The 27407-nt window shown below is 39.4% G+C and overlaps 1 protein-coding gene across 3 annotated transcripts; it reads left to right on the top strand.

Moving 5' to 3' along the window:
• Nucleotides 1–1568: 1568 nt before the first annotated feature.
• On the top strand, nucleotides 1569–26556 carry LOC124883157. 3 transcript variants are annotated; one of them, XM_047390112.1, is made up of 13 exons: nucleotides 1569–4345; nucleotides 8767–9362; nucleotides 9616–9702; nucleotides 11473–11685; nucleotides 12179–12414; nucleotides 12608–12723; nucleotides 12915–13039; nucleotides 14920–15006; nucleotides 15357–15601; nucleotides 16514–16628; nucleotides 16861–17098; nucleotides 23023–23134; nucleotides 26104–26556. In XM_047390112.1, exons 5-12 carry the CDS (start codon nucleotides 12214–12216, stop codon nucleotides 23036–23038), a joined length of 1143 nt encoding a protein of 380 aa, XP_047246068.1. In that variant the 5' UTR covers nucleotides 1569–4345; nucleotides 8767–9362; nucleotides 9616–9702; nucleotides 11473–11685; nucleotides 12179–12213; the 3' UTR covers nucleotides 23039–23134; nucleotides 26104–26556. The 3 variants fall into 3 exon arrangements, with proteins under 3 accessions (XP_047246068.1, XP_047246070.1, XP_047246069.1); XM_047390114.1 differs by lacking the exons at nucleotides 23023–23134; nucleotides 26104–26556 and adding an exon at nucleotides 15760–15857 and having other exon boundaries at nucleotides 1573–4345; nucleotides 16861–16894; XM_047390113.1 differs by lacking the exons at nucleotides 1569–4345; nucleotides 8767–9362; nucleotides 9616–9702 and having other exon boundaries at nucleotides 10978–11685.
• The last annotated feature ends 851 nt before the right edge of the window (nucleotides 26557–27407 follow it).

Below are 27407 nucleotides of genomic sequence, written 5' to 3'. Positions count from 1 at the left end.
CACTGTGTTGGCTGGGGGTTCTTAGAGAGGGGCTGTGTGTGGAGCTTGCGCTGTGTGGGTGTGGCTTCATCGGCTTCTCGGCCACGGAGTTCACCTATGGGGGTGTGCCCCTGTGGAGGTGGGGATTCGTGGCGTTTGGGTTCGGGGGGATGTGTTCGATATCGGTGTCCTTGTTGGGGGTGGCCCTATGGGGAGGTTCTTGTTGGGGTTCACTGGGGGTGGGAGACTCATGGGGTTGGGATCGGAGCTCGTTGGGGGGTCGGGACTGCTCCGTCCTGGGGCGGCTCTGGTTGGTGGGTTGCTTTGGGCCATGTGGACCCCTCTTTTGTACATAGCCCCCTCTCCGGAGGTGGATGGGGGTTGTTGGGGACTGGCTTCGGGGGCGGGGGGGCCTGCCTCTGCCCCAGGAGGGAAGGGGACCACCTCCTGGGTCCAGGGGCTGGTTGCCCCTAGGGGGTACCGGCGCCTGGACCTGGGAGTATAGAGTATGCATGGGGAGTGTGAGTGAGTGTATGACGTCCATTGCTGTTTATCCTTACGTTGGGTGTGAGTGATTTTATGTGTATGCATGAGGGTTGGAGTGGGTGATTGTGACTGTGTGTGTTTTTTTGCGACAAGTTGGGTCTTGGACTGCTCCCTCTCCTGGATTAGCTTCCTCCCCGCCACACCACCTGCCGGTGGTTGGAGTCTCTGCCCGCTGGTGTACTTGTGGTTCTCGGTGTCCGGGGCTGGGTGCTTTGGTGTGTGCTGGCTCACTCCCGGTGGCTGCTTGCCGGGGCCTGGCCCCCTGGGCTTTGTCGGGCCTCTGCTTGGGGGGTGGTGTGTCCCGGGGTCTTGGGCCTCTGGGTCCATGGCTGGATCTGCTCGGGCGTGGATGGCTGCCGGCAGGGCCCGTGGGCTCGTTGCTGCGGCTCCCCGGGGCTTCTGCACTGTCGCTGCTGGGTGGTTCCCCTGGGACTCTCCACTGCTCTTCTCTGGGGGGGTTGTGGTAGTCCCAGCAGTGGTTCTCCTGGGCTTCCTGTGCTTTGGGGGGCCTTTAGATGTCTGTGGCTCGGATCTCCTCAGTGTCCGTCCAGGGACCATAGGGCAGGCCAGTGGGTCCTCACACTCGCTATTGCATATTTTTGTGGAGAAACCTTGTATACAAAAGCACGTCCACACCCATACTCACAGGTGTTAAGCTTCAGGTGTTGACAGATACACAGATGTTCTATATTGGGCTGTACCTCTCACTAAGTACATTTTACATTCAGAATTACCGTGTACTATTTTGTTAAAAAGAAAAAAAAAAAAATCAGCTGCAGGTGTATAAGCGAGCAGGGTGTAATCTTGTATTCTCTTCATCCTTCTTTCTCTCCTCCACTCTTTCCTCCTTTTCTCCCCTTTTTCCCCCATCTGTCTCTTTTTTGAGCTTCTTTTTTCTTTTTAATTTCAGTCTCCATGTCCGTAACAATTGAAATATTCCCAAAGAAGTTTATAATAAAGTTTCTTTTATAAATATCAAGCAGAGCTTTAAAGCATTAGCTGTGATGCTCTGCTTGTGAAAGTAAATCTGTTGGGCAACTTCTTGGCACTCAGACAACAATTCTGAGCGCTACTCTGCCGGACAGGACACGGTAAAAAAATAAAAATAAAACATAAAATAGACCTAACATGCATAGCTAATTCTTTATTCATGTAATGTCTTGTGAGAGCGCTCCAGCAGGCCATGCACATCAGAGGAATAAGCTGATGGGTCAGCTGGAAAAAACATGCACTGTTTTCCACTTTTTGCATGAAATGCATGTAATAAATTTTAACTGCATTCTTTTTGCCAAGTTTTACTCATCAGTCATAAGTGTGACTTAATCACAGAAATTAAAGTTTCCATGTTCTGACTTTTAACTGACTCGGGAATTTGCCACCAAAGTAAGGCAGATGCTTTAGTCAGTGTGCAGTCTGTTGTCATGTGTTATTTTCATTTCCCTTTTCGTTTCACTTCTGAACTCTCTAAAAGGAACCAGACGTCTTGCATTGGTCTTGTGACAGCTCATTAGCTTTCCAACAGTAACATGATTAAAATGCAGTGAGGGGTTTTCAGGACAATTTCATATTAATAACTAACAAGGTCTTAGTGGTTTTGTTTACCTTTTTATTCGCATTTTGTGTCTCTACTGGTAAAGTATCCAAACAGATTGAAATTACTCAAAACACACTGTATATTAAACATATATTAGAACTTATGTGTAGGTAATCAAGTGGAAAACGTTTACAGGGAAATCTCTAATCTAAACTTTGTTGGCATTAGTTATTATAAATGTTAAATTTCCAATTTGATTAAATTATATACATCCTTATTTTGGGTTTTTTAGACTCCCTGAATAAATCCATTGTGCAAAATCCTAATGTGACTGGCTGGTGAAGCAGCAAGTTATTAAAATAAATGTTATCATGGATGAATAGACAGTTTTGCATAAACTATTTTTCTTATTCAATGATATAAAACAAAAGACAAATATAAAGTTCTCATAGTTACCAATAATCAATTTCAGGCTGTTAATGTTTACAGGGATATCGGCTAAAAGGTATATGGAGAGTAAATGCGATGGTTCAAAACAGGCTATTATCTAATGAGTTTGTCATGGTTTTTGAGTATGTGACTGGTTTCTGGAGGTGTGGCCTTGACTGAGTGGTGCAGTCACACCTGACTGCCATCAACTCATCTACTTCAGAATACTTAAGGATCTCTCTGGTGGTCAATTGGTGGTTGATGGCCAACCACTACCGGTAGTAGGTCAAGTCAACCAATAGAGCTGTCCTGAAATATGCTTGGATATTCATGTTTTTGTCCTTTCCACTCTTGCAGAACAAACATGGGAAACTACTTACCCAACCAAAATCCTTGAGCTGATTTCCTTCCCAATTGCTCCAGGTCCAAGACACTGTTAAGCCCACCTCTCACCTTTCCATAAGCTCCTCATGAACCATACATCTGTCTCCCACTGACCTCCTGTACTTCCTAGAAATCTCTGGATCATGCCCAGCACCTCATCTCTAAGCCAAACTGAACCTTTTTCCTCTCAGAGCAACCTCCACCTATTAAGACATTAAGATATCAATATAACAATTTCCAAATATGATTGCCACCAATTACATTCCAGTTCTAACCCCTGACATTTCTACCACAGATACTTAACCAACCAACCACGTTTCCTTACAATAAAATTTCTAAAACTGAGTCCGGTCTGAGTTCTCTCCGAATGTGGGTCTAAAAGTGAATCAGAACATGATGGACTTATGCAAACAAAAAATCATGTTTATGCCACCAGAAAAATGACTACTTGCAGTTCATCTCTGGTTTACAACCCAACTTAATGCAATGAATAACAAAGAGGCAGGGACATGTCACCATCAATCATGCTGTTAGGCTGGAGTAATTGGGTTTTTAGGCTTTAAACATAACTAAACAAAAAAATCTAAGCCTGACTTCTGTATAAAGTTATGAGATCCACAATATGGATTGAAGATCCAGTAGCAATTGCATTTTACTTGTTACATATGTAATATCTCTGGCCAATAATGGATTATGACTCATCATTTGAAAGCCACCTCAAATAATAAGTCTGCAAGAAAAAGATTTAAAATGTCTGTTCAAATCATTGTGTAATCATCAAGACATCTTAATTAGGTGATTTTACTGTGATGGACTCAGTTTAGCAACACTATTGGATTTGTACCTCGTGAACAAGAAGGCTGCAGCAGACAAAGTTTCATTATGCATCAAAAAGCAATTCAAATTATCCTCTTGCAATCTCTGTGGTTTCCTGAAAGGAGTTCCTAATGTTGGATTATGTTTAGCTCATAGATTGAATCTCATTTCAGGGCAAATGTGGACACTGATGGATTTGCCTGTAGTGATGTGATTGGCCTCCCTGATATAAATCAAAGCAGTATTTTGCTGTTGTACCTGGAATTTAGTTTGATTAGAGACCCTGTGCCTTGGAATCTATGGGAAAGAGAGCATTGGAGTTGTCTACAGATCACTACCCAACAGTGAGGTAGAGGACTTTGTGGAGTTTTGTCTGGCAAACATCTTAAATGTTACACGGAGCACTAAAATTGGCATAGCAAAGTTGTCTTTTAAAAAAAGGAGAATAAATATTGTGTGACAAATAACTGAGGATCACATTACACAGCCTTCTGGGAAAGTTCACTCTAAGGTACTGCAGAGAATGAACAAACACATTTTTGAAACCGTGAATTGGAGAGGTGTTGCTTTGCTTGTGACCTTTCTCTGCCAGGTTGCCAGGGTGCACCTTAGAGACAGAATGATGAGACGCTGCTCATCTGGATTCAGATGAAAAGGGTAAGATTGTTTTGGGCATCTATATGATGCTCCCCAGATGCTCCTGTCTTGAGGTTTTCTGAGCACTAATCAGGGTCCCAAGAGGTATCTCAAATCATTTCCAAGCCTGAAGCAGTTACAATGCATTTACCCCTTTAGGCTTGGGAATAATTTGAGATACCTCTTGGGACCTAGAAAGATTCACTCAGGAGAAGGATCTCTGTTTTCTATTTTTTTTTTTTTTTTTTTGCATTCTAGGATAAACTGATGGCTAGATGGGTGGTTGAGTCTTAAGCAAATTAATGGATGGCAAAACCATACATATTTGTTAAGATTATCCTCTTTGAAAGCAGTCAGGGCAAGTGTTTAGTATCTTGGCAAAGCAAGAAGTTTAAAGAGTTACAGTTTCAAAACAAACAAAAAACGTCATATGTTCTGTACTGTTTAAAATAGTTTAAATAGCTTGCCAGAGAAAGTACCATAGTGACTAAGGTTTTCACTGGATGTATGGAACATACATCTACCAGCCTCTCCCCTGAATCCTGCTATGCACTACTAATCAGCTGGCTAAAGGAAGACTACTATACTTTTCCCAGACAATTGTATCTGTTTGGAAATTTATAGAAAATATTGAGAGTCATGAAGTGAAATCTGAAGAAGTGATATCGATCAGTCTTGTTAACCGCATTCTGGCAGAATTTATTTTGAAATATATAAAAGAACACTTATTTTGTTTATGTTTAGCAGTAAGGTAGAGCTTATACTGTTAATTTGAATAGAGCACAAACAAAACAATTGAACGTAACTGATCATGAACTGCTCATGAACCTCGGTATTTGATGAATATGAATCAACAGGCATTAGTGCCATACAATGGCTATGTGGTGGTTCAGTGCTACAGTTGGCAAGCTATGATCAGTATGTCAGTTAAGCAACCAACTGCAGCCTGGCTTCCCGAATCACCATCCTAATACCAGCTTGTTATGCTTGTGTTAATCTGTAAAGAATAGAACATAAAAAAGTGAAACATTTTGCACAACAAACACATGAAAAGTGGTTCTATATTGTTATAATGTATGGCAGAAGTGTAACCCTAACAACCAGCATACTAATTTATTGGCAAGGAAGAAGACTGTTGCTTTTCTGTTTTAAATAAAAGCAATGAGATCATGTCATAGTTGCAATACTGAGTAATAACTGTTGCTTTTTTACTCAAGGTTATTAAACTGTGAGACAATCATTCTGGTCAATGCCTATTTACCATTATTTTTCTGCGTTTTTTGTTGTTGTTTTTTTTTTCAAATAGGAACACAGTGCTACATGCCATCAGTCCGTAAGCTATTTAGCTCAGCAATTAATGCTTCAGGCCTTCTGTTGTTCGTCACTACTCCACCCACAGAGCTCTTCTCACTCTCTTCGAATCACTGTTGTTTTTCATGCAAACACAGTTATTGACTAGAGTCTAAACTCCCACACATTGCTGTTATTTGGGCTTGAAGGCATGCAGGTCTTAGTCCAGCAAATAATGGCAAGTGTAGGATGAAACGCATGAAGGTAGGAGTGCCAGGAAGAAGGTCTGCATCAGACCTCTAAAACGCTTTGTTCATAATGTAATCATTTCTACCTCCTTCTGCCCCCTCTTATTCTATCATCTTCTGTGGGAGAAACAGGATGAATAAGAGTGCGCTTGTGCAGAAGTGGTGGTCATGTGAGCGTCAGCCAGGTCTATTCCAGGATATTTATAGTTCTCATTAGCCACATCCAGCTAGAGCCAGGGTCACACCAGAGTGAGTGGGAATTGTAAGAGAGAGAAATATTTTCTCACACCAGCAAACACACACAGACACACACACATTCACTCGCTTTGCACTGCAGAAGCCAACAAAATGTACAGTACATCAACATACATTTTTAGGAACAAAGATCCTACAGAGATTTTAAGTCAGTTTGGGACATTCACAGCAACACACTGTCGAGCCAATCATCTGTCAGTTTGTCTGCTTGACAAATGGAAAAACCAACTGGTACAGCAGGTGGCCCGTAGGCGTACAGATTGGAGCCTGTTAAGACCAAGAAACAAGGGGTGAAATCAATGGAATAGAACTAATGAGGGGTGAACATGCTTAGAGGGTTGTCAAGTTTGTTCTCTCCTAAAAATGGGTGCTGATGAGTTCCCTTCTTCTCTGGACTAAACAATTGAGATATTGAACTGAGCTGTTCACTCCGTTGGCATAGCAACAAGTATCAGAGCTGAGAGAATACCACTTTAGCTTTGGATACATGTTACCACAGGCAAAATACCCCATAAATTAGCTATATGACATTTTACCCACTCTGATAGGTAAGACTGACAGATAGTACATTCATGGTATGTTGTAGCATGCAACCATAAATTTATTGAATACATGGTAAAATAAAATACAGTGCTGTAAAAACCTAATTGCCCTGTGTAGAATTCTCCTGTTTTTGTTTGTTTTACCACACTTGTTTGTTTCAGATCATTAAAACCAGGTATTAAATCAGATAAGGACAATATGCTGAATAAATAAAAATAAAAATGCTGTTTATAAATGATGAGTTGATTTTCTGAGGAATAAATGTTGTCCAAACCCTCCAGGCCTTATGTGAAAAGAAAACTACCACCTTAAGTCATTAGTGAATTGTATTTAACACTTTTTATGGAAAGCTGAGTTCAATTTCTCTAGCTACAGCCAGCCCTAACAAGTGCCCGACCATTTAGATGAATAAATCACTTAAATAGAACCTGTCAGACAACATGAAGTAGAATAGGAGATCTCCAAAACAAGCTATGCCCTAATGTAGGGAACATAAAGAACAGAGAGACATCCATCAGTCTGAAGAGGGTTATCAAGCTGATTCTAAGACTTTGGGACTGCAGTAAACCACAGAGGAACCCAGAACAACATCTAAAGCGCATTATTGTCAGTGTTTATGATTTAACCAGGAAAAAGAGACCAGGCAAAAATGGCAACTATTGGAAAGTTCCAAAGTGAAAACAACTGCTGATCAAAAAGATTGTGAAGAACTGTTACCCATTTGCCAAAAAACATTTTTGGATTATGTCAAAGACTTTTGGGAAAATATTCTGTGGACAGATGAGATAAAAGTAGAGCTTTATCTCACTGGCTGAAACCAACTACTACACCAAAATACTAATACAACATACTAAACCAAACACTAAGACAAATAACCAAAACGTTTCATAGAAAGAACATCATGCTAACAGTCAAACATTGTGGTGGTAGTAAAGTATTCAGCCTGGACAACATGCCATGAGTTATAGAACTTTGAATTCTGTTCATTATCTGACCATCAGTCTAAGTCCACATCTGATGGGCACAAAAAAAGCAAAATGAAGGTTACAGAGCGGCCTACACAATATGTTAGACAAATATTGATAGATGCTGCCACCAAAGATAGCACAACCAGCTATTAGGTTTAGAGAAAAATACTATTTCATATTGATCCATAAACCCAAGCTAACCATCAGTGTATGTCAATATGCAATTTCTTAAGAGGACATTTTTCTGGTCTTATACACCCACCAACAGACCATTCTGTCAGTTGCCATGGGAATTAATGAAAACTGCTACCTATCCTGCCAGACTCTATCCTATTTCCTATAAATCCTTCATTCATAATTGCATCCTTCGTGCATTTACATAAACAGGACCACTGTAGTCATCCTAAAATTTGAGATCCAAGAGAAATATATTAGAGGTGTGTGGCCATGGTTAAAGCTGTTATGAGGACAGAACAAAAATTAGCAAGCTTAACTTGGCTGCAAATCAAACATAAATAAAAAAGGTGCTTTTTTATATTCCGGTATATACACAAAACTGCAACATCTAAGGGTTGAGTCAAATTTACTTTATGAGCTCACGGTTTAGAAATACACATACACAGCCATGCTCCAAAAAACACCTGACTAGAACCTTACTGTGAATGAAAAAGGAAGATAGATTTTCTATATTCAACCAAAGTAGGTAAAATGTTTAAAGCAAGAAAGAACTGAAATAAACTATGGGGAGTACACTAATTTACATGGATTTAATCAACCTGATGATGATGGGATAGGCACAGGGATGTTCATAAAATATTATGAAGTCATCCATTATCACTCAAAGAGCCCTGATGGGAAAGTTACCTCATTCTTTATTTATATATTGCTGAGATCTGCTGATATCTGCTGATGTTTTTCTTCTGTCTTTTACACCCAGCCAAACGTTATTTTGAGAGTTCCCTATCCCAAATAATGCAAAACTCCAAAACAATCTTTCCTAAATAATAATGAGATATTTGTGTTTTTTCTTTTTGTGTCTTGAGTGTTTTATTTTTTTGTTGTATCGTTATAATTGCTTGAGTTTAAGATTACAAAGCTTCCTGTGAAAGTTTACATTTTTATTTGTTAAATATTGCAGCCTTGCAGAACTCCCTGGTAAAAGAGATATTGTATATCAATGGGACTTTTCTGGTTGAATACAGTGGATATAAAGGTCTACACACAGTCAGATTTTCACGTTTTTCTGATGAAAAAACGACCACAAAAAGTTGCATTTCCTACGAAAATTGAGTTTTGACAAAGATAGACTCACCTCCACTCCCTGGCCATCCTATGACTCCACCGTGCGTCTCTCCTCCATCCAATCAGCGTCAGATCCGCATGTGTCTTCAATCAATCATCCTCTGAGGCTTCGCTTTTAAGGACCTCCAGTCATGGATTCCCCGCTCTTCAGCTGAGCTTCGACCCTCATCTTTGTTATGAGATTCTGCACCTGGTACGCAGTGGTGCGATGGAGCTTGACCCCAAGTTCTTGGCCACTGAAATCCACATGTCAGATGTGAACTGGGGACCTGTGTCGAAGTCAGGTCCAGATGCACACCAAACCAAGCCACCCAGGAGGAGATGAAAGCCCAATTAATATCCACCGAAATTGTCGATAACAAAGAAACCACCTCTGGCCACTGGGTTGTCCTGTCCACCATAGTCAGGAGATGGATGAAACTTTGAGATGGGGTAAGTGGACAAACCAGGTCCATATGCACATGTTCAAACTGGTAATGTGAGTTTGTCAGTGTTCTTAATTTAATTAACACCAAAACAGCTTACACTGATTAACAACCTGCTAAAACAATCTCTCCTAAATAATAATGAGATATTCGAGTTTTTTTTTCTTTTTATGTCTTTTTATGTCAACCTACTAAATTGACCAGATCAATATTGTAGACGTTTAACTGACTTGATATTACACTCTGGGTTTTTTTTTCAGTTTGCATATTCCTCTGGCTAAAATCTTGCAAATCCCTGTGGAAGAATTTATTCTACCGTAATAACTTTTGCCCACAATTTCAAAAAGGTAAGTTTGGCACAAAAACAACACTCCACATCACCAAAAGAGCATCATCCCATAGGTAGTCGATGGAACCAATGTGCTCTCAACTTATGTTCAGAAAGATCTAGGCTTCTGGTGAAGTTGGATGAAATAATGACTAGTTGTAAATACCAGTCAGCTTTGACCCAAAACATTCAGGTAACTGCAAGACAGCTAATGAAGAGACATCCTCACAAGCTTATTATAATTACAAATCATAATCTGACAAAATGAATTTCTTAACCATAAATCCTCATTTCCGAATCGAGACCAGATATGTTTCTAGTGTTGTAATTGTGGCTCAACGCCTCTGACAATTACAACCGTTAAAAACTCCATAATAATTCATAACTATTGCCGGAGATGTCACTGTTTAATCGACCGTTTCTGCCGAAACGTGTGGAACTTGAACCTTATTTTGACTGACACATCACTTTTTGCACACAATGAAACACCAAACGCTCTCTCTTTATCTATGTGAATATTTATTAATTGTCACCTACTCAACATGCAAAATTCTACAAACACAGGGGTAAACAACATCTAAATAAGCAAAATCAACAAACGGTAGTGGGTATGTATTGAGTCAACCAGCAGTTTATGGCACTACAGACGAAGGGAGAGGATATGAAAGGGGGGTGTGGTGATGACTGGTGGGGGGTTGGAGTGCAGCTTAGAGTGTCTTTTATGATCTTCTGATCATAAAACTTCCCCCCTAACTCCTGATCACAAAGGATTGATAACTTTTGGCGGCAAGCTAGCACAGTGAGATTGAAGACAAAGGTAAAATGGAGAATTTTACCATGAGGTCGTTTTAACAGTCCAGTCTTGTAACGCACCCGTGTTCAGATAGTAAACACAAACAGCTCTGAGGGACACGGCGGATCCCGATATCAACATAACACATCGAAGTTTCAACAAGCAAGGTTACATGCACATATTATTCAGAACACATGAGATCCTAACCAGCGATTCTGATCGCTTCTACAACCTCTGACCCTGCCCAGGCCTTCTAATAAAGAAATTAAAAAAAAGAAATGGGGTTTACTTGTGTCGTCTTCTTCCGAGTGAGGGAATTCGAGCGAGGAAACGTGGGGTTAAGTTAATTGTGCGTCCACAATTAACTTCAGGGGAACGGTCAGTCTTTGTCCTTTGGTCTTGACAAAAAGGAAAAATATGATCTGACCATCAAAGTCGACTTGAAAATTAAACACGGTAGCGGTTCGTCTCTCCGAAGCTCCGTGTCTCCAGTTACGTGTTAACTCACGTCTTCAATCGGCAAAAGTGAAACCTCTGGCCTTCTTAGTCCACAGACTTCAGTTATGAATAGTTTGTTGTCCAACGAGAGAGAATGAATGAAACTCTTCACCGAGTTCCTCTCTTAAAGTGGTGCGCTTCAATCACCAGATCTGGTTTCCAGCAGAAGGCGTCTTTTCAAACATGAGCGCCTCCTATATAGCATCCTGTGATGTCAGACTGGGGACGCCCAGTCATATCAGTCGCAATGCTCGATGGGATATGTAGGAGCGGGCTGTCCTGGGTACAAAATGGCCGATGCCATTGGAGGGGCACATTGACGTCCAACACGTGCAGATAATCCAATACTCAGCAAACAAGTGGTCCAACATATGTTTATGTATAACTACACTATATCCTTATTTTATTTTTAATTCTGTTTCTTCTTTTTAACATATTCAAAATAAAGTTCAATTCAGTTGAATTTATGTTCTGCTTTCCAACCCATATTTCTTCCAGCTGAGGTTTTGAGGTTGTTTGGTCCTTACCTTGCATGAGGTGTACAACGGAAGTCAACCTCACTAGCCACCAGGACCAAAAAATGTAAAAAGACCACATACACTCACGCGTTCTTCTGCCTGGCTAAAAGAAAGGACAGTGATATCCCAACCGCAGCAGCAAAAAGAACGCTTGAAAGGGCAGGATTAGGGGAAAGGAAAATCACATTCCCAGGTATGCTTACAAGTATGTATTGAATAATATCTGACTGAAAAAAGGGGTTTTATTTACCCAAAAGAGGTTAGGGTTAGCAGAACCCAACACAAGAAATACAAACTTAATATAAAGTGAGTTTACTGAACAAACCAATGATGTAACTGCCCAACAAAAGACAAAACAGACATACTGAACTGGACACAAAAGGACATAAAACAAAACCCATGTGTATTGCTTTCTGTCTGTAATGTGCCATGTGCTTGAAACAAAGTAAACTACGTTAAGACATAATTACCTAAAAGTAGAAAGAAATTAAAGTATAAGTGCAGGGGGTTATTGACATTTAGACCAGTTGTGAGGCCATCAGTCAGTAAGACCAATGCCTTACCTGTGATACTTTAAATGTCAAAAATTGGTCAGCTATCTAATTTTAGGACACCATGATGTTGTAATAAAGTTAAATGTTTACATTTTACCCCTAAACTGGTTACAATACCTTTTTGTTTCTCAGATAAATACTGTGGTGCATCTGACTTTTCTGATCACATGGAGTTGAACTTTCCACAACTGAAGTACTGTGGTGGGTTTCAACACCTGCGGAGCCGGGGCTCTACAAGGTCCAAGGTCTTGGAAATCATTCCTTGCCCACAGAATGGGTATACTCCAGAGGGCCTGTGTAGCAAAGAACTTGGAGTGGGAGCAGCTGTGATTTACATAAGGCCACTCCAAAAAGATATTGACATGCAGGTAGTATTATGTATTTCTAGTACTATGTAGTATTTGATTCTCTGGAGTATGAAATCCCTGGCAAAGAAATCCCCAGCCAATAACCCTCACAACTGAAATATGTCTGTACAAAGTCCACTAAGTTCTAATGTGAAGAAAGATGTTTCATTATGTGATGCATATTTACTTGTTACTATTGTCTCATTTATGCCAGGATCCTCCCAGTTTGACCCTCACTCCTCAAACAACTGGACCACTGGTGGAATGTGTCTACTGTGCAGAGATATTTAGCTTCTCTGAGATTCAAGGCCACAATGACTGTTGTGAAAGGTGAGACATATTTCTTGTTTATACATGAATTTGTATAGTGTAAATTGTGAAGACCTACAGACATTTTATGTTCCTAAAACATCAGTTGACCCAAAAAAAAATTTTTATTTTATCAGTGTCTCACACACTGAACTATTATTGATGTTTTAGATTCCTTTAGTGTATTGACAATGTCCTGCTATCACTCCAAGGAAAAATAACTCAGATTCAACTGCTGAAGAAACCCTTGAGAATACCCAGGCAGGAACCTCAGCTGCTGCTAGCTCATCAAGCAACCAAAATCCACTTGAAGAAAATCAAAGTAGTAGCTCTGAAGGTGCAACTGTCTTATTGTTTATAACCATAAACAATTAATGGATAAAAGTACTGATATTTATATTGTCCTTACAAAATAGAAGGAACTTTTAGCTGCTGTCCTAAAAAAACTTTTGAAAAATATATTTTTTTCCAGTTTTCACTTATAATTACCGTATTTTCCGCACTATAAGGCGCACTTAAAAACCTTTAATTTTTTCAAAAAATGACAGTGCGCCTTGTAATCCGGAGCGCCTTATATATGGATCAATTGGTTAATTGGTTGATCCATACTGGTTGTACACGGCGCTCTGTCAAAATGTTTCAGTACGACTGGTAAACTACAAAGCCGCACCGCTTGCAGCATTACGGCTACCGTAGTCAGAGGTGTCGCCGAAGTAATAGCGGTAAACACCTGTACTGTGCTTACTCCTAGTCCAACACCACTTGTGTGTGTATAACGTTTGAATGTACTGTTGCAGGAATTGCCTGAACTATATGTGATTAGAAGCTCAGTGTGTGGGGTGTATGTTTCGTGTGTGTGTATGGAAGATGTTGACATTACTCCTCCGGACAGAGGTGGCGCTGTGTGCTGCCGTAGCTGAGAATCAAGAGTGAAGGAGTGACGTCGGTATTATTGTGTGTGTGGGGTGGGTAGAGACGGCGACCGGAGCAGCGGTGTATGAGTCTGTAAGCCCTGTGTTTTTACGTGCTGCAAAGTCATTAAAAAGAACCCCGAATCTCGTCAACAACTCAGTGTTTTGATGCTGTTTCTTCATGCTCAACTCAGCAACGTATGAGTGAGGAAGTTAACCCCGAGGAAACTAGTAACTTCGGCCCTGGAGAAAGCGTCTCCCCTGTGTCATCAGACTACGGTCAGGGGACAGAAACAGGAAAGGTTAACAGTACTAACGTTTGATTTAGTGCATCAAACTGTTTCTTTTACGTGTTTACTGAATCAAGGAAAAGTTCCCTTTCACGTTTTAACTAACGTTTGATTTCTACTTCAACTTCATAGACTCCAATGCATTCCTAACGTGCGGTTGGCTCTATTCAATAGAATTCTATGTAGAGGAGACCTTACCATGAGAGTGAATGGAGTTATCAGAACGCTGGTTTGTAGTGTATTATTAAAGTTTGACTGACTGACTTATCTGACTGTTTTGTTGACATTCTCTTTAGCACAGCTCCATCTAGTGGATGCATAACGCAACCCCAGTCAAACGTTTGACTGCAGTAGCTTCTATTCTATGCGCCTTATAATCCGGTGCGCCCTATATATGAAAAAAGTTCTAAAATAGGCCATTCGTTGAAGGTGCGCCTTATAATCCGGTGCGCCTTATAGTGCGGAAAATACGGTAATTGATTTTCAGAATGGACAACAGAGCCTGATTTTTACAAGGCAGCCAACATGTTTTGCCATCACTTGCTCAGCAATGCTGAACTCAAGCCAGGGTTGGTTGCCTGGCTTGACCTCGGATCCACCGAGGAAGATCGTGAAAGGGAGATTCTGACTTTCTACAAAAAACGGGAATTGACTGGGCAAGCCCATTTTCTGTTATACTGACTGGTAGGTATCTTTCATTAAATGCCTTTTACTGCAACATTTCTAACAAGAACAGTGATTACAACTTAAAACTAAAGTGAAAACTTTAACTAGCTGAATAGTCTTTATGCCCTGCTCCACTACTTCCTTAGGTTAAAGCAGCTCCTTTATTTTTTTTGTTTTACATTACATGCCAAATTGATTAATCCAGATGTGCCTTACCACAGCAGTCACAACAACCATGATCAGGCGCACCTTCGGAAAGTTGTCGAGCTAGGAATAAAACCTATTGAAATTGACTCTTACATTATATATACAGTCCTATTAAGTCTACAGGGTAAGTCCTTGTATTTCAGGTGATGCAGCTATTGGAGATGGTGTAAAACGGCATTTCCTGTCTATAGTAATGGAAAAAATCCAGTTTGGTTTCAACCTTGACTTTGGTGAGTTTTAAAATAAGTTTATTGTATTGTTTTTTATGTTAAAAAAAAACCAAACAATTTTAATCAAACACAAGTAATGGTTGGATGAATTGGCTCTGATTAGTTGGCCCTAAAGCCCAAAATTGATCTCAAATTGACAACTGCATTACATTGCATTGTGTTCTTTAACTGTAAATTGTCTTCTCTCATGTCTGGTATTTTGACTCACCCAAATCTGTTTGTGTGACACTATGTAAATCATTATCAGAGCTAGATATTTCCTTGAACTGCAACTGATAAACCTCAGGATAATGTTGTCTCAGCAGAAATCAGCTTTTATTTGTATCTTTTGTTTTTTTTTTTACTCTCAGAGAACACTGGCAGAACTCTTCTGTTCAATGGGACAGGCGATCACAAGGTCCCATCCACTTCCAAAGCCCTGATTGATGGAGACCTTTTCCGAGTAGCTGGACGTGCCATAGGACATTCTTTTATTCATGGAGGCCTTCGATTGACTGGACTGAGTCCAGCAATGTTGCAGCTAATTGTTGGAAGTAATCAGGAGTTTGCTGCACTTGAGCTTGCTGACTGCCCTGATACAGATGTCCTTGATATGGTGTGTGAAGTTGTTTTTATTGTCATGACACAAATGTTTTTTAAATTCACTTCAATTGATTATTCCTATTCTTTCTTGCAAATATGTTTACTTTGTGCTTAACATAAAAGCATAGACCATAAAAGTGAAATACCGTTGCCTTACTTTATTAATTGCAGCTTCATAGTCAGAGAGAACTGGCCCCACAGGAACGATGTGAGGTGAACAACTTAGCCTTTGGCTGGGATCTTCCTCCCATCAACGATAACAACAGGAGGTGGTTGGCAGAGAAAATTCTACAGTATATGAATAATTATAAATGAAATTAAATACTTTATCTTTTTTTGTCAATTATTCTATTATTTATTTGTATTATTTTTTTTGCTGCTGAAATAGCCACATATATATATATACAAGCACACACTTATGCGCACACATGCACACACACATATATATATATATATTTATATATGAAATTTTGCATATACAAATTTCACCCATTAGTTAGGCTACCTCCTTGTATGTCGTTTTTTTAATTCTCCACCCTTTTATTGGGTAAAAAACAATAAAAGTACTTCAACCAAACCAAATTATGCTATGTATATTGTAAAACAGATTCACTAGTGTTATAGTGTCTTTTCTTTTCACCAGCAACTGTATCTAAATTGTGATGGACTCAGGTAATTGGCTTCTAATAAGAAACTGCTGACTGTTTACATAAATATCATTGTGGTAATTGTCATTGTAATTAGAATACTGCTTTAAGTGTAACATTTGTATTTCTATCTTTCCGATAAAAATCCTCCACTTTTATATACAATTAAGGTTGCCTTTTTTATCTGTACTTTTCTGAATGTGATATTTGCAAAGTAGCTCTACTCTGTTGATATGCCTTTTTAACTGATAGTCTTTGAAAATGTTTTTACTTCTTAGACCATCTTGAAAAGGATCATCTGGCCAATGCCAGATAGTGAGGATGAGGATGACCACAGCAACGTGGAGGAGACATGCCTGGTGACAGGCTTTTTGAGAGATTACATTGAAAAAGGTCAGATAACACGTTAAAACAGATCCGATTCCGAACACTCTTCATATCCTTGAGCTATTGCTGATTATTCACATCGAGTTCGTATTTATGGAAACATGTTGGTGAGAAATAACATTTTGTGGACAATGTTTTATTTTACTGTAGAAAGTCCAATTTTTTAAAAGCACTCTACAGTGAAACAGTGACTAATGATGTTTGGGTCAACTTCAAAAAGGTATGACTGTCTTTGTAGGGTCTTCTCAGGAACTACAACAACTCCTGAAGTTCTGGACTGGTTGGAGTATACCCCCCCAGCACCTTTATGTTGAAGTATCTCCAGAAATTACTCTGCCAGTCGCTTCAACCTGCCTCACAACGCTGAAACTCCCACTGAAGTGCCAAAGTTACCAGGCATTCAAAGAAAACCTGGAAGCATCTGTGAGATCTAGAGTTTGGGTTTGGAATGATCTGAGATCTGCTTTAAAGCAGAGGTAGGGAGTAGGAGAAACCTAACTCCCACATTTCCATGTCTGGTTTGTAGTTTTTAAAAGTTTGTCATTGTCAATTGAAAAGGTTCGTGTGGTTGCTTCACATTGTTACAGCAGGTCAAAAGTTTGCTTGAATTACAGCACACTTTCACGCAATGTCCATTTCTATACATCCCAATTTGCGTGTGAAACATTGCGCTGCAAGGCCCATGACCTTTACGCTTTTGAGATGCTGTGTGGTGACTTGAAATAGAATGTACCTGCAAGGAAAACTTTAGATATCTCACAGATGAAAGTGAAAGTCTGACTCTTTTCAGGCTGTAGATGACTACATATAACTTTTTATTCAGCTAGATAACACATTTTTATTTATCATTTGCTTAATGAGTAAAGCTGGATTAACTGTTGTTTTTTAAGCACAATTAAATTAAATTATTTTCCAAAAAATATATAACTGAATATTTTATCAGGTGTCCTAATTGTTTCTATGACTATATGTGTCTGGCTCACTTGCTTCCTCCTATTGATTTTTCTGTGCATTCCTAAGTCATTTTTTTTTCACATGCAAGATTCTGGTTATCTGCATCAGTGCAATCAACAATGTGTTACTTATTCTCTCTGAGCAGTTTCAGTGGCTTCATCAAGATTGTAACGTTTTTTTTTAGCTGATTTGACTCTTTCCAGTGACCCTTTTACTGTGACACATTTTGACTAAAACCAACAGGCAACATCACTTCCCACAGATTAGTCAGCAAATACCTTAAAGTGGATGTCAGCTACATGTTGTGTGTGGCATCCTTAGTGCTTTCCTGTCACTGTTTTCCCACAGAAAGATGGTTGTTTTCCCACTTGATCTATAACCTAACCATAAGTGTTCTTTAGAGATTTTAAGAAGACATTTAATCTATAACAACCACTTGAAACATTAGAATATCTGTGAAGTCTGCATCTATTAGCCTTTAAAAATTCAAAAATTAAAAGAAGTGAAGTGACAAGAATGGAGATACAAGAACACAATATTAAGAACATACATTTAAAATACATTTTTACTCCTTAAAATCTTTCATATTTTGTCACTTACAACCATAGCCTTCAGTTTACTTCATTGAAATTTGAAATAACAGAACAACACAATAGTACACAGGAAGTAGTGGATTCTTATGGATCGGAGTGAAAATGGTCAACAGTTTTCAAAACCTTTCACAAACAAAATCCGCAATGTGTGGAGTGCATTTATATCCTACCAACTTTACTCTAACACCTGTAAATCACATAAAGTCACATCATTGTTAAACAGAGTCCACCAATGAGTAATTTAAGGTCATATTGTTTTGCAAAGTGGTCAGGGGTTTGTTAGAAACATTAGAGAACAACCAGAAGCATGAAGACCAAGGGAGACAGCAGACAGGTCAGGGATAAGGCTGGTAAAACTTTTCAAAGCAAGATTAGGCCACACTTTTCAGATTTCACTTGTAAAAAAAGTTAAATCCATGTCTCATTTCCCTTCCTTTTCACACTAACGCACTACTTTGTGTTGATCTACCACGTAAAACCATTGATAATTTTGCAAGGCACTATATAACATGTTGCTATGGTAATATCCAGTTCAGGGAACTGATACCTAAAGTGTATTTTGAAACTAACTTAAGAACTCTTGTCTGATCTACAGACTGGAGTAAAGTTTTATCAGTAACAATGTAGCCTACCACTATCAGTGTGTGAATGTGTACATGAGTAGATGGATGACTGTAGTGTTTAGCACTTTGGATGAAAGCTCCATACAAGTGCAGGCCATTTTACTCTCTACCTAAACCTGTATCTAGACATGAGGAAACAGAGTTCTCTCAAACCCCATGAGGGATATAAAACCTGCTGGCTGACCTGACTGCAGGACCAGCTTCAAAACAATGCCCAGGCATTCTAACTTCTGCCTCCATACCCTCCTGACCTCTTTAATGCTTTTATGAATGTGGTACAATCCATGACCAAGTGTTACCTGGTGGCCTTTGCGGCTGGATTGCCAGTGAGAAATAATAGCAAAGGCAGAGGAAGGTGGAAGTAGCAGTTGGTTTATTCAGGCGCACACTGTTCAGCCTAACAGCATCAAGCCCCTTAACAAGACACAATTGCAGCCTTAAATAGGCACAGCTGATAAAAGGACTAAACCATTTTCTACATGGAATTTAACATCTCACAACTTCCAACTCAAACATACATTTTATCAAATATATACATATTCCCCCTTACTTTTTATAAATATTTTATATTTTTTAAACCTACACACCAAAACACCATAAAACCTCACAAATACTAAATGCACAAATCCCCCCACATTTTCCATGGTCTCTCCCGGAACCTATAAATGGTGTCTTAATCCCCCAGGGAAGTATTTGTCCAAACACCCTGGAGAGGACACAGAAAAGACAGATGAGTCACTTCTTTAGCACAACACTTCTCCTTCAATAACACTTTTAAACAGATTTTACACAAACATTTGCTCACGTTTCAAAACAGTAGACCTTATTTGCTCTGACTAACAATTCTCCTTTCACAGACACCCACCCCACTTCTTAATGAGGAGCAGCTGTGCAGAGCCTGGAACAAAAGGCTACATGCTCATCACTAAAATACTCAATAAATATTCAATAAAAAGTTCAAACTTGTGTGCAAATGATTATGTGCAAATCCATGCCTAAAGTGCAGTGCTAAATAAAGTGTTAAAATGCTAGATAAAGTGCTTTTAATAAAGTGGAAAGGTGCTCTCAAAGTGCTATGAATTACTTAAATAGGGATAGTCCAAGTTATGAAGACCTCTTCATTGCACCAAGGTATGGTAAAAAAAAAAATATATAAAGCAAAAGCCAAGGAACAAAAATGAAATTTGTTTTACTAGTCGCACAGCAGAACTGTGCCTATATGGGGCCTTGTTTTGTTGTGACGATTCTAGTGGTGCCATATTTCAGCCTAATTGTATCAACGGAGTTAACTTCTGACATACAAGAAAACAACAGAAGCAAACTCAAAAGTTAAAGTGCCTGACTTCCCTCATTAACTACAAAGAACCTCCTGCTGAATCATTGCTGCAGCGATGGATAGAGAAACCAGATCTCCTCTATACATCTCGAGAGTCATCTTTCACTTCAGTTACAGCATCAGGCTTATTTCCCTTTTTAACTGATGTTTGTTGCCTTTGGAAGACCGTGCCACATAGACTCCAGGTGTATTTGCATAAAGAGACAGAGATGCACTATAATAGCAGCTGTTAGTAAATGTACTATAGGAGACACTACAGGAGCACAGTAAGCTTAAAATCTGCATTTCTAATCATTTGCCATCTTAAAACAAAAAATTGTTCATGTGCAAATGATCTCTGAAAAATATCAAAATACACTCAGAGTCCATAAGAGCCCTTGAGGGAAACATATGTCCACAAGAGATACTGAATTTGAACACAAAGGGGCTTCTATCATTTTCTGCTGCAATCGGACTTGGCCATCTTAAATGTCATTATGTAAGTCTGCCATCTAGTGGTTCATGGGCATATTAATTTCCCCTGAATTGTGTCCTTTCATTTGCACAGCAATGACCTGTTTGAAGAGTTTCAGTCAGGCTTCAGAGCTCATCATAGCACTGAAACAGCTCTACTGAAAGTCACTAATGATATTCTTATGGCCTCAGATAATGGACTTATGTCTGTATTTGTCCTCTTAGATCTCAGTGCTGCATTTGATACAGTCAATCATAATATTCTCTTAGAAAGGCTGGAATATGCTGTAGGGATCAGGGGAACAGCGCTAGGCTGGTTTAAATCTTATCTGTCCAACAAATTCCAGTTTGTTCATGTAAATGATAAATCATCTTTAAACTCCAGGGTTAATTGTGGAGTACTACAGGGTTCAGTACTTGGGCCAATTCTCTTTACTATATATATGCTTCCAATAGGTCAAATTATCAGGCAGCATAGGATAAATTTTCACTGTTACGCTGATGACACTCATCTTTACTTACCCATGAATCCTGATGAACCCAACCAGTTAGATAGACTACAAGCATGTCTTGAAGACATAAAAACTTGGATGACTTGAAATTTTCTGCTTCTAAATTTAGACAAGACAGAAGTTGTCGTCTTTGGACCGGAGTCCTTAAAAAAGAAACTGCTTAGTCAGTCATTTAACCTGGAAGGCATTAAATTGACCTCTGATAATAAAGTAAAAAACCTTGGTGTTATTTTTGACCAGGACATGTCATTTAAATCCTATATTAAACAGGTTTCTAGGGTTTCCTTCTTTCATCTCCGGAACATTGCCAAAATTAGAATTATCATATCCAGGAGTGACGCTGAAAAACTAGTCCATGCATTTGTTACTTCAAGGCTGGACTATTGTAATTCTTTACTATCAGGATGTCCACAAAATGCAGTTAAAAGCCTTCAGCTGATTCAGAATGCTGCAGCAAGAGTTCTGATGAAAATTAAAAAGAGAGATCATATTTCTCCTATTTTAGCTTCCCTTCTTTGGCTCCCTGTTAAATCCAGAATATAATTTAAATTTCTCCTCCTCACATATAAAGCCCTTAATGATCTAGCTCCATCATACATCAGAGATCTGATTGTTCTATATGTTCCTAACAGAGCACTTCGTTCTCAGACTGCAGGTTTTCTGGTGGTTCCTAGAGTCTCTAGAAGTAGAATGGGAGGCAGATCCTTTACTTATCAGGCTCCTCTCCTGTGGAACCAGCTCCCAGTTTTAGTCCGTGAGGCAGACACCCTGTCTACTTTTAAGGCTATGCTTAAAACTTTCCTTTTTGATAAATCTTATAGTTAGAGTGGCTTAGGTTATCCTGAGCTATCTGTGTAGTTATGCTGCTACAGGCTTAGGCTGCTGGAGGACATAATGACCACTTTCACCCTCTTCGCTAAATTCTCACACTACTCTCTAATTCTGCATTATTTGCTGTTATTTCAGTTTTTAACTTTATGTTCTCCCTCTTTTCTCTTCCTAGAAGCTACACCTGGCCTGGCTCTGTGTCTACCTGTGACACCTTTCTGGAGAGGGGCATCTTCCAAGCTTCTGTTGGCAACAATTTAATGCTCACCATCTACCGATGATCCACATAGCCCTGTCTTTTAGTGTTTAACCTTTTCTCTCTCCTAGACATGGCAATTGATTGAGCTTTTACTGTGACTAACTCTATGTGCCCTCTTTCAGACTCTAACCTTGAAAACTGGCTCAGAGTTTATCTGTTCTTTCTTTCTAGGTGAAACGACTAAAGGAGCTACATCCATTAACATTTACTTTTCCTTCCCATAGAACGTACTCCTGGATCAGTGCTTCTTTGTTCTCTTTGTGTCTCTGCTCTGTTCTCTCAAACCCCCAGTCGGTCGTGGCAGATGGCCGCTCACACTGAGCCTGGTTCTGCTGGAGGTTTCTTCGTGTTAAAACTGAGTTTTTCCTCTCCGCTGTCGCTACATGCATGCTCAGTATGAGGGATTGCTGCAAAGTCAAAGCCAGTGACTGTCCACTGTCTCTACATGCTCATCCAGGAGGAGTGAATGCTGCAAGTCACTGACTCGATGCAATCTGCTGGGTTTCCTTAGACAGAAAAACTTTTTATCCAATTTGAATAAATAACTGAATCTGACTGCACTGTTCAATGGTTAGTTATTAATAGGAATGTATGTACCTGACTTTTGTGAAGTGCCTTGAGACGACATGTGTTGTGAATTGGCGCTATATAAATAAACTGAATTGAATTGAATTGAATTTACTTGTCAATTTGTGTGCGGACAAGTTTAAGTAGAACAAACACAGAACACTTAAAATGTCGAGTTTAAGTTCATTTGCAGTATCTTTTAGTTTTCACAGCAAATACAAAAGAGTAAACACATAATATCTATTTCGAACATGATTTCAGTTTTATCTCAATAGGGAAGAAGTTCCTTAATTGATCCCCATCGCTGAGAAGCATTACACGAATCCACCAGATAATTTCCACTGGATGCTCCAAGAGCCCCAAAGCAGCAAGAGAAACCAAAGATCAGTGAGTGTCACCCTGTCGGCATTTTTAAATCAGTTTGGGATTTTAAAGGAGAATTATTGAAAATAAATCATATTCAGTCTAAAGAACGTGACAGAGATGCCATTTTAAATAGTGTCACCCTTATTTCATTGTATAGCAGCTTGTTAAAGTTTTGACATAATCCTTTTTCTGTGTATATGTAGAAAACGGAGCTCCACTCCAAAGGAGGCCATTTAATGCAGTTAAACTGAATCAATAATCTTATTTAGTTAAGTGCCTCCTTGTTTCTTGATGGACAAATTGACAAAACTTGTTGCTGCAAGATGGGTTGGATGCTCATCTGTGTCGTTATGGTGGGTCTGCACCTACGGAAATCCACCACCAGCTCCTAGGTTTTCCCCCACATTGATCAGGAGATGGTTCTGCGCTCTGTACTCCGAGTCGCCCTCACCTCTAAAAAGGCTGACTATGGCAGAGTAATCTGAGAACATTTGAAGATGGCAACCTGGGGATTTGACCGAGAAGTCTGCAGTGTAGAGGGTGAACAAGAACAGTGCTAGCACAGTGCTCGGAGGGGCCCCCGTATTGCAGACCAGCCTGTCAGAGACAGCCCGGTGTCCTCACAGACTGCAGATGGCCAGCGAGGTAGTTCAGTATTCACTTGGACAGATGGTGGTGCGCTCCTAAAAACTCCAGCTTGTCCCTCAGACGTCCCGGTTGGATGGTACTAAAAGCACAGAAAAAATCAAAGAACATGATCCTCACAGTGCATCCAGGCTTCTGTGGGTGGGTCAGAGCTCAGTGCAAGAGGTAGGTGATGGCATCATCCACCCCAGTGGCAGTCTGCAGGGGGGTGTCAAGAATGTTTTCGCTTGAGAGGCCAGTTACAGTGCACTATGTGCAAATACAGATATATAACAAATAAAAAATTGTAAATAAAGAAAAAGTATGGTAAAAATAAACAATTCCAGAGACAGGCATGACTGACAGTAAGTCCCCAACACAAACAATGGAACCACACAGTGCCTCAGTTTGGGCCATCACAGGTCACCCACTTTTTGCTTTTGACTTTTTGCCCGCATGTGCACCATCGTCCGATTTTGTTTTTTTGGCCTTGTTTGTTCAGTCTGCTGTGACTCTGTTGAGGGCTTCAACCTCAGGTTTCAAAGCAGGTGTATCTGACAGCAGAGGTGAATTTTTGGAGCCTCGGATGAAACCCACGAGTTCTGGGACTGCAGCAAAAAAATTAGTTCCTTCTCCAGTATCGCTACTGGAGAGGGAACAAATTCCTACTCCACATCTGATGTGATGCGCATCACTTTGAAGTCCACTGTCATCCTCACAATAAAGTCACAAAACTTTGAGCCGGTCACAAAGATGTGAGCCAGTTAGCTGTGTCAATCACGCTTGTGTTGGCGCTGCTCACACCCCACCCCATGTGTACCGTCGCTAGAGATTGCCACTGTGCTGGTTTGAGGTCAAAATATGGGCAGGTCATAGTCAATGTAAAGCAGATCGCTGCTGTTTTGTCCCTACCAGTAAATGTGGCATAGCTGTTTATCTGCCGTCTTCGGTGGACCTGTTTACTATCCAATGCATTCGCAGCAGGCGCCACTGTGGGTGAGGAACTGTGGAGGGCAGTAGCACACCAGCGAGCAAGGGGGACGGACCTTTAAGGTGTGCTAGTTCAAACTTTAAGGCTATGTCCACATTTTTCTCAGAACTCCCTTCTGCAGCTTTAATGGGACGTGTAATTATTTAATTGTGCATTTTATAATTTATTAGTATACATAAATATTTAAAGATGCATTAAATAAATTAATGGTACAATTAATTATTTAATGGGACATTTATTTATTTCATGGGGCATTCACATTTGTTTATTTCATGATATATTTATTTAATTAATTTGTTCCTTTTGGCCCTCCACGGGGGACCAGGTCAACTTCAGACAATGGGAGCAGGTCTTTTAAATCCCTTGTCCAGTCAACATTCTTATATGGATTAATTCCACTGATCTTACTACCTTTTTCAAAGTAACAAACCTTTGGAACGGGGTCCAGCTTGTTTTCAGTCTGTTCCTTCCTCTATTCCTCGCAGCACCTTATGTAAACTCAGCGATGGAAACTTTTGCCTGCAAACATGAGGACTGCAGGCCACAACATATTGCAATATCACTGACACAACCAACGTTTACACATAGAGCTTATTTGAGTAGGCAATGTGGGAAGCATAGTGGACCTTGGATATGTGTGGTTTACATAATGACCCCATCTATTTAGAGTTGATGCAGGCTAGCCTCTAAGGCAAGTTTTGTTAATATAAAAGGTAGAAAGAAATTATTGTCTGATGGTGTGCTTGTTAATTACAACTCTACATTTAGCTCAAATAATTTGTATTAATGTGTGATTGCCTGCATAAAACTGCTTTATGAAAATAAACTGCCAGCCAACATATGTAGGTGGGCCCCAAAAGGGTAAATATGGGACCTAAACCAAAAAACCTGTTGTGAATCTAGGCCATCTTATCACCCATCCAGCTGGAGCAAAATTCCTTTGCGGCCCTTATATAGACATTGATCGGTAATGAAAGCCACAAGCTGCCTCGCCTCCATGCCTTGCCACATTGATGCAGTAATTTATGCAAAAGGAGGCCCAATCAAGTATTAATTTCACAAAAATAAACATACTTGTCAGAAGCTTGACATTTCTGTTGAAAAAAATCCCTTTTTATCAATCTTATGAAATATTTGAATTTTCCAAGACACTGAATTATGGGTTGTCATTATCTGTAAGCCATAATCATCACAATTACAAGAAATAATAGCTTGAAATATTTCAACACATGCGTAAAGAATTTATGTCAATTTCATTTTCTGAAATGATTGACAACAAATATTGAACTTTGCACAATATTCTAATATTTTGAGATGTGCCTGTAAATGTTCACAGGACAGGCTTAGAATATTTTCTGAATTGTATCTGTTTTAGGGAACAATGGAAGCCATCTAAAGCTGATGGTGAAAACCTCCAGAAGGGAGAGCCACTGGGTTTTGTGGTCCAAGACGACCACCGGTCATGGAGCCGACAACACACTGATGGTACTACAGCTGGCCATGGCAGAGTTTAGTTCCTTTATTTGTTGGTTAATCAAAAATCTAGCCAGGGTTAAAAATGAAATAATAAAGGCATACAAGAGTTGAAAAACACATTTATGGCACCCCTTGTGAGGAAATTTAAAATGGCTTAAAATAAATGCATTGCAGCAGAATAATCTTACTTAATTTAAATACATTTATCCTGTACGAAAACAATTCCATACTACAAAAAATAATTGTTTTTGTACCCAGGTTCCCTTACAGTGTTTCTTTTGGGACTCGGGATGATTCTTTTTTTTTTGGCTAGAGAATAACTGATGAAGACCAAAGTAGAGCGAGTCCAAAGATGACATGTTTGTTGTGCTAAAATCAAAATAATAAAAAAGGTGATTCTTGCACATGAAGAGCATATACTTTTCTAAATGATTCAGGTCTGGTGAGCCATTTCTGTGTTGAGTTGAACTGATGTTTTAGTTCATTATCAGACTAATAATGCTAATTTTCTGTTTTTTGTAGAGTTCACAAGATTGTTATCTTTTTTTTTTTTTAAATGTCCTAGTATTTCAAATGATACTAGTCAATCTAATAGGGTTCCCAGGGCTATTTGGAAGAGTGTCGGATAGCATCAAATGTGCTCCACCATATTTAACACTGGGCGTGAGATGCTTTTCTCCTTATTCATTCTTTTTTTTCATGCCATGTAAAAAAAATTCTTATAATTAGAGTCCTCATAGCATCTAAAAAACTTTACACACTTAAGTTTGTGGTTTGTGAAGTATAAATTGAAAGAACACATTTAGAAAATTAATTAACCTGTTTTAAAGAGTTTTCAAAAATTTAGCAATTTTTCAACTGTCCATAGTCTTAAAGTACTCAGTCTTCTTTATATCCTTTCATCCATCCTTGTGTTCCTCCTACCTTCTTTATGTCTTTCCTTGTGTATTAGCTACCTTTCTTTCTTTCCTTTGGCATTCCTTCCATCCTTTCTTTATTCCTTTGGGCCTTCCTTTTTTCCTTGTGTCCTACCTACCTTGTTCCCTACCTCTTTCCTTGTGTTATTTCTTTCCCTGTTTAGGCCTTCTTTCCTTTATTGCTTCTTTGTTTCCCCCTTCTTCATGTTTCTTTTTTGCAGAATACATATTTAAAGCCAGTCTACTGTAGAAATAAACACCTTAAATTTTAAAGTAAACGTTTTTT

Source organism: Girardinichthys multiradiatus, chromosome 17, assembly GCF_021462225.1.
Source record: "Girardinichthys multiradiatus isolate DD_20200921_A chromosome 17, DD_fGirMul_XY1, whole genome shotgun sequence".
NCBI lineage: Eukaryota > Metazoa > Chordata > Actinopteri > Cyprinodontiformes > Goodeidae > Girardinichthys > Girardinichthys multiradiatus.
This window is presented reverse-complemented; position numbering and strand designations above follow the sequence as displayed.

What these genes read in the sequence shown, in the direction of transcription:
- LOC124883157 (XM_047390112.1), top strand. Translation starts at nt 12,214, where the DNA reads ATGGAGTTGAACTTTCCACAACTGAAGTACTGTGGTGGGTTTCAACAC. An exon ending in CACAATGACTGTTGTGAAAG is followed by an intron (nt 12,724 to 12,914) that starts GTGAGACATATT and finishes TATCACTCCAAG; the next exon opens with GAAAAATAACTCAGATTCAA. An exon ending in TGGTTTCAACCTTGACTTTG is followed by an intron (nt 15,007 to 15,356) that starts GTGAGTTTTAAA and finishes TTTTACTCTCAG; the next exon opens with AGAACACTGGCAGAACTCTT.